Source organism: Vitis riparia, chromosome 13, assembly GCF_004353265.1.
Source record: "Vitis riparia cultivar Riparia Gloire de Montpellier isolate 1030 chromosome 13, EGFV_Vit.rip_1.0, whole genome shotgun sequence".
Classification (NCBI taxonomy): domain Eukaryota; kingdom Viridiplantae; phylum Streptophyta; class Magnoliopsida; order Vitales; family Vitaceae; genus Vitis; species Vitis riparia.
In genome coordinates, this window is record NC_048443.1 from 28,011,040 (window position 1) to 28,027,068 (window position 16,029).

The following is a 16,029-nucleotide window of genomic DNA, read 5'->3' on the forward strand; positions in this document are numbered from 1 at the left end:
AGAAATAGGTATTCCCGATTTCTAACTTATAAGAGGGTTTTCTTCTTTATTCAATAGTCCAATATTAAGAACTTAGCAATATGTTCATATCGATTTGCTAATAAAACTTTTGTTTTTGTATCTGTCAGATGATGATAGTTAATGACTAATACATTTCACTTTGTCATACCCATGTAGAGTTTATGAGTGTAATGCCCATGTAGAGTTGTAGACAATCGATATGTATGGAGTGGTTGAGAGAACTTTACAACGATGCTATTATTATTTAGACGATTAATAAGAATTTATTGTCGCTAGAGCTTCTAATATCGATACGCTATCTATCTTACATATAAAAAAGATTGAATAAGAATTTTTTTTTTTTACATTAAAAGAAAAACATTCTAAATAAATAATGTCAAATGGCCTTAATAGTATCCAAAGGTATCAAACACCTTCAAGGTATCCAAAAGTATAGCTTGAATATCCTTAAAATTATCTAAAAGTATAGGATTCGTTTGGTAACTATTTTTAAAAGTAAGTATGAAAAATAATTTTTTAGAGCAATTTTTGAAAATTGTTATATGATTTTTATAGAACAAAAGTGTGCTTGAAAACCTAATATGTTTTTAACTTATTTTTAATATTTTTAAAAATAATTTGTATATCTAATGTTTTATTTTTATTATTTTATATGTCTATATAATTATTTTTTAAAACAATTTTTAAAGAACAAGTGAAACTAATAAAAAACAATTAAAAAACATTATCTAAAAATATTATATTTCATAAAAATATAAAATATAAAATAAAATTTGGTTGTCAAACATGTTTTTTGTATTTTTGTTTTGAAGACTAAAAAACTATTTAAAAAAAAAATTATTAAACAGACCCCAGTACTCTTAACAACACAGGGTTTGTTTTTCAATTTTTAAAATCAATACATCAAAACGCGCTTTTCCTTAAAATATAAATATTTTATTAAAATAAATTGATTAAGACCAAATGATGAGTTTGGTTAGATAAGAATGAGATGATAAAGGATTAAGACAAAATCTTCTTTTGCCATGATGATCCCTTGTCAAACAAACGGGCCACAAGGAACATTTCGTCCTAAAGGTTGAATGAGTGTGTTGATAAACCATATCGAAGAATTAAAAGATAATAATAACATGGTAATAATAATTTGTCCTAAGCCCCTCACGCCAGGCAGCATGACCCCATGTGCCTTAAAATTGCATCAAGTATGACAAAGTATTGCATCATTGTGAAGAAAAATCCACTTATTGGTTACATATTTTCAATTAATTTTACGCAATAATAATAATAATAGTCATTAAAAAAAAACCTAGGGTTGGTTGACAATATGATTAAAAATTAATTTGTGATAATAATCCTTAAAAATATTTTTTAAAATTATTTTTATAAATAAAGTGTTATTAAAGAACCTAAATATGAAAAATAATTTTCTTCACTTATTCTTTATTCTTTATATATATACTAAAAAAACAAACAATTGTTTTTAAAAACAGATCCAAATATGTTTTAAACGTTGAAAAGAAAAAAATTAAAATAATCTAAATATTAATACAAAAGTGTCTTGTGAATTCAAATTTGAATTAAACATTCCAAAACATATTTTTGTTCTTTAGAAAAAAAATGAAAATATGTTTGACAATCAAAAAAACAAAAAACTATTTTATGTTCTTAAAAACAGAAAACGTACGTATTGTTATAACATATCTTTTAGGTATTTTTTATTGTTATTTGTTTTCATTTATTTTTTAAGGGTTATTTTTAAAAACATTATATAAATACAAAGAAGGATTACAAATTAAAATTACATAGAAAAATTATTTTTAAAACATATTTAAAAAATTAAAAAAAAAATTCGAAGAGAAAAACCCATTTTTCAAAACTCTTTTCGAAAACAGTTATCAAATAAAGTCTTAGATTTCTTGTATCAAAACAAAATATTTAAAAATAAATTAACGAAAAAAACAAATAATACTAAAATATTTGAATATTTGAAGTTTATGAAGACTTTTAATTTAAAAACAGCCAAGAGATGAGCTTTAGTTTTCGTTTCACAGATGCCATGCAAAGTCTTTGGGGGTGTTTCTGCATTTTGATCATGCAATAAAACAATTTTCAGGTAGAAGAAAATCCCATTAAATATTAAAGATTAAAAAAACACACACACACACGTATCCACAAAAGCACTTATTAAATAAATAAATAAATATTCCTTTAAATAAACCCTTAAAAAAAAGGAAAAAAAAAGAAGAAAAGCCTAGAATTGAGAAACAAAGGCCACTGCTTTTGTTCTACAAATTCTAGAGTATGGACCTACTGTCATGATCATCAACCTTCCATTAATTTATGCATTTTCTTTTTCAAAATGTGATAGTGCCTTTAAATCATTCGAATGGACAAAAGCCCCTTCCTGCGCTTAAAAGTGCTTCTCCACAATCCAGAAGCCGCTGAAATTCAAGAAAATGGGGAGGACCGGGGGGTTGTTGATGAAGGTCATTGTTCTGGTCAGCTTGGTGGTTCTTCTCAGTGACGCCCGGCATATGACCATGAGGGAGCCAGAAATGGAGAAGAAGCCTCTGCATTTGGATGATGATGAGAATTCAGAAGGGGATTTCTATGGAAGAGTTGAAGTTCCCCAGGGAGACTATGATTTTTACAGAAAGCATGGTGATGTTCCAAGCCCTGGTATTGGTCATTGAAGCGAGGGTTGGTCTTCTTTTTATTTTTATATATATATATAAATATATATAATTATATTATACACATATTTTTGTTTTCTCCCTCTTTTGTCTTTGGCTTTCTTGTGTAGATCTTCTTGTAAAAAGGAAAAAAAATTATGATATAAATTATGTTATTTTAGTGTTTATGTGTTGGATTTCATTTGTATGTAATACCATTTCTTGAAAAATAAAACATAAGATATGTTTTGTTAGAGTGCTTGAAAAGGCTTTTTATCATAAGTTTTGGACTTCTAAGTATAAAATCATACCACTTCTTAATTAACGATAATTTAACTAAGAATATGTAAGGATTCGTAATCTGTTTTTGAAAACAAAAAAATAGAAAAACATGTTGAATAATCGTAATGAAAAAGTAATTTTATATTTTGAAAAACAAAAAATATAATATTTTTGGATAATATTTATTAGTTGTTTTCACTTATTTAAGAGTCCGTAAATTGTTCTTAAAAACAAAAGAATTGAAAAATATGTTGAGTAATCAGAATTAAAAAGTAGGTTTATATTTTGAAAAATAAAAGGCATAATATTTTCAAATAATATTTATAAGTTATTTTAACTTATTTAAGGGCTTATAAACTGTTTTTGAAAACAAAAGAATAGAAAAACATGTAACCATAATTAAAAAGTAACTTTATATTTTGAAAAACAAAAAATATGATATTTTCATATAACATTTATTATTTGTTTTCATTTTTTATTAGAGTCGTTTTGATATATATATAGTTTAAAATAAATTATTCTTTAAAGATATTTAAAATTTATTTATTTTTTCATAAAATTCTTTACAAAATTAAAAAATAATGCTCATATTGTGTTTATTTCACCAAAAAAAAAAACCGATACACAAAGGCAGACCTTGTTTGAAATTCAAAGCACTAATGACAAACAAAAAAATAAGATAATATTGGGCCTGTTGTTCACTCGGCCCAAGAATCAGCCCAATTATTGAATGGACTAGCCCCTAGAAACCCATGATAAGCCATTCTAGACCGTTGCCCCTTTGCTAAGCCCGTGCTTGGATTGTTTAGAAGCTCAAATCTCTTTTTAAAACTTAACGTGAACTTTCATTCATATGAGTGATTTTTTTACCTTTTTTTAAAAAAAAAATAAATAAAAAAGGAAAAAAACATTGATATTGTAAAGATTTTATTAAATATAAATAATTTTTTTATAAAATTGAAAAAAAAAAACTACTATTAGGAGTAGCAAAGCCAATACGATACGAACACAATACGTTTTTTATGAGTTTAGATTGAGTATAAATAGATTTGGGTTGCATAAATAGGTAATTTCTAGGTCAACCTACGTAACATGAATTTGATCCACTAAATAATTTCACTATTAATTTAATTATATATTTAAATTATTTAACCCATATTTGATTTATTTTTAAATAAATAGATTAATTGAGTTGTAAATGTATTGGTTAAGACGTTAATCTTATAAATATATACAAGAACTAACTCAATCCGATTATTAAATAAGAGCACTTGATTATTAAATGGATTAAATGAGTTATATGACGTATTACTTATTTAGTAATTAGGTAATACTTAGGTTTATGTTTTTGATACGATAATTGTTCATACCAAGTTTGAGTTGAGGTATATGGTAGAATAATTAAGTTTTGACATAATACGAACGCGACTCACCAACAATCTTTAGCTACTTCAAGAAGTAATTTTTATACTTAAAATTAGTCTTTAGAATTGTTTCCTTTATTTAAAATAAAAAGCAAATTTCAAAGTTAAAAAATGTGTTTAACAATTTTTTTATTGAATGTAATTTTAAAAAAAATTATTGTGAAAATAAATTATTTTTCTATAACTAATTTAAGATATGTTTAGGTATTTTGGGTGGAAATTTTTAAGAAATAAATTAAAAATATGAATGATACTTTGAAATTTTTTGTATCATATATAAACGTATTATTCCTTTGTTTAAAATAAGTTAAAAAAACCATCAAATATGCCCAAAATTTCCCTAATTTCAATAGTAATTTTACTTCTAAGCTATAAATTCCTTTAAAAAATCATCTAAATAAATATAAAAGTTTTTAGTAAAATTTTAAAATTAACTTTTAACTTTTTAAAAATAAATCCAAACAAAGTCTTAAGGTTGCTCCAGTAAAAAGTAGTACTTTTTCTAATTTATGAAGTAAATATTTAAATATTTTTTCCTTCCAAAATTATAATTTCACTTTGAATTTTAACTCCTTAATAATCCAAAAGCAAAATTATTTATGAAAGTTAAAGTCCGTTTGATAGCAATTATAAGAAGTGTTTTTAACATTTCTAATATTTAAAAAATTTTATTATTCAAACGGTAAAAAGACTAAAAACGTTTTCGATAATCACTACTAAACACATTCTTAATTTCACTCTTATATAAAATATATGAATTAATCTCAAGTATTAAAAAATTATTTATAAAATTTAAAAATTTAAAAATTAAAAAAAATTATTATCAATATACTATAAGTAGCATAGAGTTTATATATATATATATATATATGGGTTAATATCATTTTTTATTTTTAAAAACAAAAACTAAAAAATTTACCCAAATTACACCTAAATTATAATGCTTTCATTTTTTCCCCCACCCTACCATCAAATTAAAAATAAATAAGAGGGAGAACACCAAAGAAGATGTGGGTATTATCATAATTTCACATGCCTTCTTTCTTCTTTAAGGAAAATAAAAAAGATTCTTAAAGAAAGGGTAGTTGGATTGACCATTTTACATCAACATCATCATTCCATTTGTGGCTTCAAAATTTTCCAACCATCCAAATAATTAGAGGCAGCCAAAAATTTATAGACGACAGCCCCCAACTCTTTGGTCATTTTCATAGAAAGTGAAAGGTGCCTAATCCCTAAAAAAGACCATCATAATTTCCAAAGAAAAATAGTCCACAAATCTCACAAATTTAGAAACTTTATCCTTTGAATAAACAATATATAACATTTTTTATTTTATACAAAATATATAATATATAATAATAATAAAAAAATATTAAAAAAAAAAAACCTAACCCCAAATCCCAATACACCCACCTACCTAGATTTGAAAACAGGTATAGAATTCTTCCCCATCAATCATACCATCAACTCCCACCAACTTTTGGTGAGTGCTCTTCCCTCCTATCTAGAATAACTACCTAACCCAACCTTTTTTCTCACTCCAAGTTCATGCTCATATCTTATTTTAACCTAATTTTAAGACCAACCCATAATTCATGTTCAAAATCTTAATCTAAAAATGGATGATCAAAATAATTGGCTCATAACACATTATGATATGTTTTATAGACAAAATGATTGTCAACATTTCATCTAGTTCAAATTTGCTTCAATGATAATCCTTGAAACATCGTTATTTTCGAAACATTATTGTAAGTTTTAATTTTCAGGTTTTCACTTAGATGATAAATTGGTTTGAATGCGAAATATAACTTTTAAAAATATTTGGATAAATTTTTTAATATGATTGCTTATTTTATCTTATTTTATTTAGAAAATGCATGTTTTAATAAATATGTTTTTATTTAATTAAAATTTAAAAATATAAAAAATGTACTTAAATTAAATGAAAGCATTATTATCCCACATATCAAAACAATTCTAAAAATTGAGTCCAAATAAGTGATTAGAAAGTGGATAATTACTACATTATTACATTTATCATTCATACCTATTTTACTAAGATTATTATTATTTTTATTAAATAAACTAAACCATCACAGACAAGACAATTTAAATTCATAGATCTTAATTTTATTATGATTTCATAATTAAAATAAAATTAATTTATGGGTTTGTTATATCATTATTTCTTAATGTTAAAATATGTAACAATTTGGGATTTTTAAATAGATTTTTATTTTATAAAATATAATAAAATGGTTTAAAAAAACCGTTTTAAAAAATTGCTTTATAAGAATTGTTTTTGAAAACGGTTTTCAAATAAATTTACGGTCTTACGAGAACAACTCTGTTTTAATATATATTTAAAAATAATCATATAAACAGGAACAATAATAAAAATTAAAATATTATATATAAAAGTTAAAAAAAAAAAATAATTTTCAAAATTTCTTGATTCATTTTTTTCCTTGCTGAAAATGGAAAGTAGGAAACTACAGAGAGAGGCAGACCATAAATATTAGAAACACGCCAATATTCTCCACATGGTTGACCTCCCCACCACGTTCTCCGCCCTTTTTGTGTTCTTGGACAGACATTCGTCACTGCCGGTTTTCTGATTTCTCCGCATCTTCCACACCACTCCCCTCTCAAAATCAAATATTCTTCAAACACCCACTTCTTAAGTTCAGTTTTTTTTTTTCTTTAGTTTTTATTTGGAAGAAATCTTCATTTAGTGACAAAAGCCAAGAAGATAAATGGTGACGAGGGAGGACTGTGTTAACTTATCCCTGAACCGCCATTAATTTGATTTATGTGTGACAGAAAGGACGGTCCTGCCGTTTCAGCTGACAGTAAAACCGACGACCCAGAGTTGGGTTTGTCATTGCTCAAATGGGTTTGGCCTTGTATAACAAGATTCACAAGTTTGGAGCAATGATGGCGGCCAGAAGTTTCAGAATAATGGAGGGTGGACTGGAATGTGCGGAATCAAGGGCTTAAAGCGTCATTTTCTTCAACCGAAAGTCTCTGGGTTTTACTAAAATGAGTGAAGGAAAAAGCCAAGTTTGTGAGGGGTTATGGTGTCAAAAAGGGTGGGAAAAGGGGGGCTGGTAGTGGTGGTAGCCATGTTCATCCCACCTGGGCAAGGAAACTGTTCAGTCACGTGGTTCTGCGTATGAACAGCATTAAAGTTTTCTGGCTTTGGCATCTCAAATCTCTCGATTTTTCTGGAGCTCTGGTCCGGTAAGTCCTCAAACATATGGCTGATTTATGAAGAACTAGTGTTTGGCGAATAATTAAATCGTGTTGAAGGTTTTAAGGTATGTGCGTCTGCCTTTGGGTCTGTTTGGGAAGGAAAAACACATGGCTGAGTCGTGAGGAATTGGTGTCCTGTGAATGAGGGCTTTTCAGTTCATGGGTCTGCTTGGCAGCCGAGAAAATCGAAAATTCTATATTGTGATTTCCGACCCCTTTTTTCAGCAAATGAGGATCGAGGGTTTACTGTGGTTTTTATCTTGTGGGGTCTTCTGAAATCTTATTTATTTATTAATCTGAATATTAAAACAGATAAATAATAAATGCAGAGAGAGGGTCTGTTTCATGGTCCTTACATGGTCTTTAATTCTGTGGGCTCTTGTTGGTATGACTGTTATGTTAATGCTACTGTCTAGTGTCGATGAATCACGTGATCGTGCTTTTTTTTTTTCATTCCCATCATTCCCATATTTGGTGTGTTTTCCCTGTGAAGTAACTTTGTGACGTATATATATACACTGTCAAAGTTGAAGTTCCCTGTTGTTTTTTCTTCCTCTGCGTGTCATTTTCTTTGTTGGGTTGGTTGTCCTTACATTTCGTGTTGGGTATCTTGCTCAATTGTGGGGCAACAGCAAGTTATTGATTTCTTTCCATTCTCATCAACTTGAGAAGCAAGAAAGTTGAAACAAGCGGTTGCAGAACAAATTAATGGGTTGGGGTTCTTCAACATTTATGGAATTTGATCTTGAGTAGTCCTAATGTGATTGGGTATCAATCTCTTTGGGGTTCACAATCCACCAATAATTGGGGGGCAACTTTGATTTGATTTTATCCCTTTACGAAATGCACCCAGTTTTCTAAGAGATTGGTGGGGGATGATAAGGGTATGGATGCCATGTGAATTCACTGAAAAGTTGGTGAGGCCTGCTTTTATCTCATCTAGATGTGAGCCTAAAGGTGTGATATATTGATGGGGGACCTCTGGGTGTTCTTTTCGTGAATATATTTTTTGTTATTTTCTAAATTTTCATTCTCTGTGTGAGTGTATTATCACAGCTTCCATTGTTTCAAGTGCAGATCTGCAGCTATCTGTGTCACCTACTGAAATTCAGATTGACGGTTGACGTTTGATATCATGGATCCTGACCATGGGAGGTGTTGGGGCACTTCAAAGGTTTGTCCAGTTTTGATTTTCTTCTGCAGTTTACATGGATCTGCACTTTCAGTTGCTCATAAACCACACCCATTTGGAATCTTTTTGGCTATTTAGTAGTACAAAATTGGATTTTTTAAGAAGTGGGAAAATCATCATTTAAAAAGTTTATATGTTTTGTTAAATGCCGAATTTTTAATGCATTTGCTTGCTGGAGTGTATTTCAGAAGGACTCTTGGAAGACACTTCTTCTCTTATCTTACCAAAGTCTTGGGGTAGTTTATGGGGACCTTGGCATTTCCCCTCTCTATGTTTACAAGAGCACATTTGCAGAAGATATTCATCATTCAGAAACAAATGAAGAGATTTTTGGAGTTCTTTCCTTTGTCTTCTGGACTCTTACTCTAGTCCCTCTATTCAAGTACGTCTTTATAGTCCTTCGAGCTGATGACAATGGAGAGGGTAAGTCCTTGGAGTAATTGAGTGCTATCTTCGATTATCCAGTCATCGAATTGAAAATTTTCATGCATGATTATGCAGGTGGTACTTTTGCTCTGTATTCCTTGATATGCAGGCATGCAAAAGTAAGCCTTCTTCCCAATAGGCAGGTTGCTGATGAAGCACTTTCCACATATAAACTGGAGCATCCTCCAGAGCAAAAGAACAGCTCAAGGGTTAAGATGCTGCTTGAGAAGCACAGAGTGTTGCACACTGCTTTGCTAATTTTGGTTCTTCTTGGCACTTGTATGGTAATTGGAGATGGACTGCTTACTCCAGCCATTTCTGGTATACTTCTTTCCTGTTTCACAAGCTCTAATTTGCCACAGCTTCCTCCCTGTTTTCTAATTGATGAGTTTCTGTCTTTATGTAGTTTTCTCTGCTGTGTCCGGTCTCGAGTTATCCATGTCCAAAGAACACCATCAGTGTAAGCATCTCAAAGTATACTGGCTATGATGTTTTTTATGTAATCTACTCTTTCCAATATCATCTAAGCTTGTAGGTTGTTATATGATGGCAATCCGGAAAGTTATTTTCACTCATATATTGCTACAAACAAGAAGTACCACAATTTTGAGTATTACTTGTTTGATAGCTTTTGTCAGGAACAGTCCAAGTTCTAGCTAATCTATACAACATTTTGTATAAAATCCCATAAAATCATTTGACATTACAGTGAAGGAGAAAAAGAAAAAAAAAGAAAACACATGTGATATTTGGAATCTTTTTTTTCATCCACACACATGGATAAAGCAAAAATATTGTTTATCAATTTATTTTAAATTACAATATCTCCATTAATCATTTTTTCCTTTGTTTATTTCAATATTGTTTGGTTTATGTTTTCTGTTTTATATTTGGGGCCACCACCGCTAGGGGTGTTGGGGGAACTTAATTTGTTGTTTCCTTCATCTGCAGATTTGCCTTTTTTTCAACTGACATCTGTTCTGGAAAAATAATATATAATATTTAGAGGAGTCAGAGTGTGTCTGTTATATTTAAAAGTGATGACTGGATAAAGGGACCCACTTGGTGGTCATTCTTGCCAATTTAGTGAACTTAAGTTATTTGGCCTGAAGTGCAGGGACCATCCAAATTGCCAGCTTGAGGTGATTTGGTTAGGTCCCCTCCTCTCCTACATCCTCACCCTGCTACCTTTCATTGTAAGGAATGTGAAGAACTGTTTTGTGTGTGTAGTTGACAAACAGATACCCTTTGTTGCATTATGTGGTAGTGCATCTTTAAAGTTGCTGGTGAAAGTGATAATGGGGCTAGTGTGTCTTTGAAAGTTGCTGGTGTGAGTGATAATGTGGTAGTGCATCTTTAAAGTTGTTGGTGTAAGTGATAAGGCAGAAGTAATGACCGATGGGATTTCTGTATTATCAGAACCTTGAGAATAATTCATTGTGGTGATATCTTTACTTAATGCATGATATTATACAGTTCCACCAAATATGACAAAGAACAAATTTGACAGTAAATTTTCTCCAGAGATCTTTTACAGTGTTTCTGAAATTTTTTTTTTCTATTTTATTCAAGCAATTCTAAATCCCTATCAATATTTAACGAAGCAAATTGCTCCACTGTTTTTGGAAATTTCCAAAATTATTCTAATATTTCTCTAATACCATATTTAAGAATTACTTATTGCCTATCCTCTTAAACTTTTTCTTTGCGTGTGTGCTTGTCCCATGCATGCATTTAAGAATGAAAATGTTTCATATCAGGAGTATGAGGTCTTAATTCGGCATTATGTCCTTAGATAATTTAGTTTGAACCATTGGTATTAAGAGACTAGAATTTTGTTGCAAGAAAGGGTATTACCAAAAGAGTCAACAGAGCCATGATTTTGCATGAGCCTTCCTATAAAGTTCCAGGCTCAAAATATTCAAAATTTCTCTGATCTTCATTCTAGGACACTGTTGTTCTTCATGTACCATAAAATGAAGGCATGAATATATTTGTTGATATATACTGTAATCTTAGTAGGGAACATACGTAAATAAGTTGAACTGTAGAGATCTGTTAGTTGCACTTTTTCTCTATTCATTATCTTTTTAAACTTAAAATCTATATTCTGATTTTCAGATGCTGTAATTCCTATTACTTGCTTCAGATTAGTGTGTCTGTTTGCACTACTCTATTCATTATTGTTTTTAGCTAAAATCTATATTCCCATTTTCAGATGCAGTGATTCCTATTACTTGCTTCATATTAGTGTGTCTATTTGCACTACAACACTATGGCACACATCGGGTTGGATTCTTCTTTGCTCCAGTTGTGTTGATTTGGCTACTATGCATCAGTGCTCTTGGCTTATACAATATATTCCGCTGGAACCCACATGTCTATCAAGCTCTGTCCCCATATTACATGTTCAAATTCTTGAAGAAGACGAGGAAAGATGGATGGATGTCTTTGGGTGGAATTTTATTGTGCATAACAGGTAAAAATTGGGAAAACCATGATTAGTGCAGATGATCAAGTTTTCACATGTTAGTCCTGCATCTATGTTACAGGATATTGACTTGGGTATCTGCATTCAACGCTGTTATGGAGCATCTGACAAGCAATCTTAAAATCCTGAAATGCTCTGGCTGTGTTAGTGTGTGTCTGATACGACATGCATTGGCAAGTGAGAACAAAGGCCAATATTTGCCATTTTGTAATGTAGCATAATAATAAAAGTAGGGTATAAATACTGTATGTTTTGAGTCTTAATGGCAAGGATATTTGTGATCATATTGAAATGCGAATGGAATATGGTCAATCAAGTATTATGCATATTGTAGGACACCACTCAATAACTTGTTCATTTTAAAGACTGCAAGATCAAGTATTTCACATGGTTGAAGCAGTTGGTTCCTGTAAAATCAGGAATGTGTGGTCATTTAGGAAAGAAATTTTCTCTGTCATGGAGGTAGTGTCCAATACTTAGTAGTCATGTGGTGCACAAACTTGGTGTTCTGTCCCCTATAGGATTGTTCTTCAGAAATCAATTTTGCCTGACCCCACCCATCCAACAGAAACTCTATTGATTGGTACTTGGCCTTCAGTCTGTTTTGAGTTTTACTTTTCCATGTTTGGCTATGCCAAAAATTGGCTGTACAGCTGTGTCAATGCTGAAGTCTAAATGGCCCGACTGCCAAGAAATGCTAATATTTTACCTGATTGTATTTGCAGGCTCAGAGGCAATGTTTGCTGATCTTGGACACTTCTCATACACTGCAATTCAGGTACTTTGAACCAAAGCTTTACGTTTTGCTTTCCAAACATGTGCTAACTATTTATTGTCTACTCGTGAAAGTTTACATTCTTCTGGAACACTCTTTAATTAAAAAGAAAATTTCCTAATATTTCTTATACTGCAGATTGCCTTCACTTTCTTGGTTTATCCTGCTCTGATATTGGCATATATGGGTCAAGCTGCTTACTTGTCGATACATCATGACAACAGTTACCAGATCAGTTTTTATGTTTCAGTTCCAGGTACATCTTTGATATCCTTATGTTTTAGAGACCAGAACATGGTTCCATATGTAATATGGGGCTACGACTCCCCACAATGAGAGCCAACTTGCCCATTTTTTAGTGGCTCATCCAGATCCAAGCCTGATATAAGATGAGGGTTTTGTGAGCCATGCTTGAATCAATACCATGACTTTATACTTGATCTCCATGAGTTAATTACACTTCCAAAGCAACCAAAGTTTATTTAGTTAAAGATAAGACCTTATAAACCTATCTTTGACATTTTAGTTCTAAAGTTCCATAAACTCCCACAAATTAGTTCCATTAATGAGGTGGCCACACTTGCAATCTGAAGTTGTAAGTTCAATACTGTGATCTAAAAGTTAAGCTAACTGAATTATAGTAAAGTTTGTTTCTGCAGATGGTTTTTTGATTGCTTCATGTCTGGATCCAGTAAATGATCAAATTGATGGTTTTGTCCTGGTCTATCTTCGTTGAATGACATATTTAAAGCTTCATCATATTATTAGATACAGATCTAAGCTTGATCATCTTGTGTAATAATTAGCTACATACCATTTAAGAACTGGGTAGTATGGGAAATACAATTTAAGAGCTGGGTGTTACAGGATAACCTTTGTTTCTTCCTCTTGTAAACTGCATTTAACACAGCATTACTTCTTCAACCTTGGGTTTGTCCTTACTATTTGCGCTTGCACTTTGCCAAGAAAATGCTCTGCATTAGGCTCATTGTGGGTCTCAGCTCCCAAGCTCAACTTAGTTCATTCTCTAGGAGGTATCAGACCCTTTGTGTGGATTACTGATAACCTCGAAAATGATAGTTTTTGAATGCCATAAAATTTAGTGACATATTAGCATTTCTGACTTCTGAGCACTATTAGGCGTTCAATGCACTTGAGTAGATTATATCTGAATTGTCTAGGATTAAGATTTGTAGGTTGGGTATTTGAAAGTTAAATGAGGTACAAGCGTCCATAGTGGCTTCAAATGTTAAAGCTGTATTCTTCATTGAACACTATTTCCAGTACATTGCATAATTGGTCACATAGAAGTGGATGGGAACCTGCCTGATGAATTGGATGGTCTGACACTTCACTATTATTTTGCTATTTCACCCTATTCATGTCCAAGTCAACTGAGGGGGGAAATTGTAGTATTTGAACCATCAGGAAATATTTGTCACACGATTCATGTTTCTAAAACATTGACTACTTATTGTGGAGGCAACTATGATGACTTGTAAAGTTTTTTTGGTACAGAAACTGTGAGGTGGCCAGTGCTTATAATAGCGATTCTTGCCTCTGTTGTGGGAAGTCAAGCTATCATCAGCGGAACATTCTCTATAATCAACCAGAGCCAGTCACTTGGATGCTTCCCAAGAGTCAAGGTTGTTCATACCTCTGATAAAATACATGGCCAGATCTACATCCCAGAGATCAACTGGATACTTATGATTCTCTGCATTGCTGTGACCATTGGATTCAGAGATACAAAACATATGGGGAATGCATCAGGTAAATTGCATCCTTCCATATGGCTGATAAGATCCAAATTTTTACCACAAAAGAAATGTAGTAGTTCATGATTTCTCACTTACCATGAAATCTTTTGTGCTTCCTGGTTCAACTTCTAGCCTTGTCTATAGCATAAATTGCCCTTGATTTTCATCTGAGGAATATTGTTAACATTTCATCTTGCTCTTGATAGAACAGTCAAATTTTTAGTACCAGTTAGATGCAGTAATCTTTTTCCTTGTATGGAAGAGTCAACTCTTGTTTATTTAGCTACTCTGCATAAATCAGCAAATATGGTAGAATATTCAAATCAGAAGGCTTGAATAACTGAAATCTTATTTTTATCTGTTGCAGGGTTGGCAGTGATGGCAGTAATGCTAGTGACCACATGCCTCACTTCCTTGGTTATTATCCTCTGTTGGCACAAACCCCCTATTGTAGCTCTCTCTTTCCTACTGTTCTTTGGCTCTATAGAATTACTCTACTTCTCAGCCTCCCTCACAAAGTTCCGTGAGGGTGCCTGGCTCCCCATCCTGCTAGCTCTCTTCCTCATGACCATCATGTATGTTTGGCATTATGCCACCATCAAGAAATATGAATTTGACCTTCACAACAAGGTTTCTTTAGAATGGCTTTTAGCCTTGGGTCCAAGCTTGGGAATAGCTCGAGTACCTGGTATTGGGCTGGTGTTCACTGATCTCACCTCTGGCATCCCGGCAAACTTCTCCCGCTTTGTCACCAACCTCCCTGCCTTTCACCGTGTCCTTGTCTTTGTATGTGTGAAATCAGTGCCAGTCCCGTATGTGCCCCCAGCTGAGAGGTATCTTGTGGGCCGGGTGGGTCCTGCTACTCACCGCTCCTACAGGTGCATTGTCCGTTATGGGTATCGTGATGTTCACCAGGATGTTGATTCTTTTGAATCTGAACTTGTTGGTAGGCTGGCTGATTTCATCCGCTATGATTGGGTTCGGACACATGGCACGGACCCATGTATTGAAGATGATGGATCCCAATCTGGGGGATCCTCAAGTGAATGTAGATTGACAGTGATTGGAAATGTAGCATTTTCTGGTACACCAGCTTATGAGATTGAGGAGAGCTTGCAGCCAGCTAGTGTATCCATTGGTTTCCCAACTGTGGAAAGCGTCACAGATGTTATTGAGATGGAACCCATTTCTGTTACCAAAAGAAGAGTGAGGTTTGCCATTGATGATGAGTCTGAAACTGATACACGGTCTGAGACTGATGTGCAGTTGCAAGAAGAGTTGGAAGAGTTATGGGCAGCTCAACAATCGGGGACTGCATTCATACTTGGGCACTCACATGTTCGAGCAAAACAAGGATCTTCCCTTGTGAGGAGATTGGCAATCAATGTCGGGTATAATTTCCTGAGGAGGAATTGCCGAGGACCAGATGTAGCTCTCAAGGTGCCACCAGTGTCTCTCCTTGAGGTTGGCATGGTTTATATCGTCTGAGTTACATGTGTACCTAGTTTTGTTTGCTTATGACCTCATGTCTTATAGAGAAAAAAGGAAAGAGGTTTCCAGGGTAGATGACTGTAGATTAAAGAATACCATGATGTAGAAAAACTTGTTAACCCTATCAACAATATGCATTTTCATGAAAATATGAGGAAATGGCAGGAAGCATTTACTATCATATATAACTGGATTTCTGATTTCTGATATTTCTAACACTGATTCCTAGTTTGT

At 32.2% G+C, this 16,029-nt stretch overlaps 1 protein-coding gene across 3 annotated transcripts; it reads left to right on the top strand.

Annotated features, from left to right (window-relative positions):
- Positions 1-6,958: 6,958 nt before the first annotated feature.
- LOC117928531 (potassium transporter 2) lies at positions 6,959-15,978 on the top strand. 3 transcript variants are annotated; one of them, XM_034848411.1, is made up of 10 exons: positions 6,959-7,648; positions 8,738-8,834; positions 9,041-9,275; positions 9,354-9,599; positions 9,685-9,738; positions 11,497-11,757; positions 12,495-12,547; positions 12,683-12,800; positions 14,063-14,317; positions 14,672-15,978. In XM_034848411.1, exons 2-10 carry the CDS (start codon positions 8,796-8,798, stop codon positions 15,790-15,792), a joined length of 2,382 nt encoding a protein of 793 aa, XP_034704302.1. In that variant the 5' UTR covers positions 6,959-7,648; positions 8,738-8,795; the 3' UTR covers positions 15,793-15,978. The 3 variants fall into 3 exon arrangements, with proteins under 3 accessions (XP_034704302.1, XP_034704303.1, XP_034704301.1); XM_034848412.1 differs by lacking the exon at positions 6,959-7,648 and adding an exon at positions 7,759-8,577; XM_034848410.1 differs by lacking the exon at positions 6,959-7,648 and adding an exon at positions 7,760-8,617.
- Positions 15,979-16,029: the final 51 nt, after the last annotated feature.

Bases quoted from the DNA above. Each gene is read 5' to 3' on its own strand.
- LOC117928531 (XM_034848411.1), top strand. From the start codon at position 8,796: ATGGATCCTGACCATGGGAGGTGTTGGGGCACTTCAAAG. The intron at 8,835-9,040 runs GTTTGTCCAGTT...AGTGTATTTCAG, and splicing joins GGTGTTGGGGCACTTCAAAG to AAGGACTCTTGGAAGACACT. The intron at 9,276-9,353 runs GTAAGTCCTTGG...ATGATTATGCAG, and splicing joins AGCTGATGACAATGGAGAGG to GTGGTACTTTTGCTCTGTAT.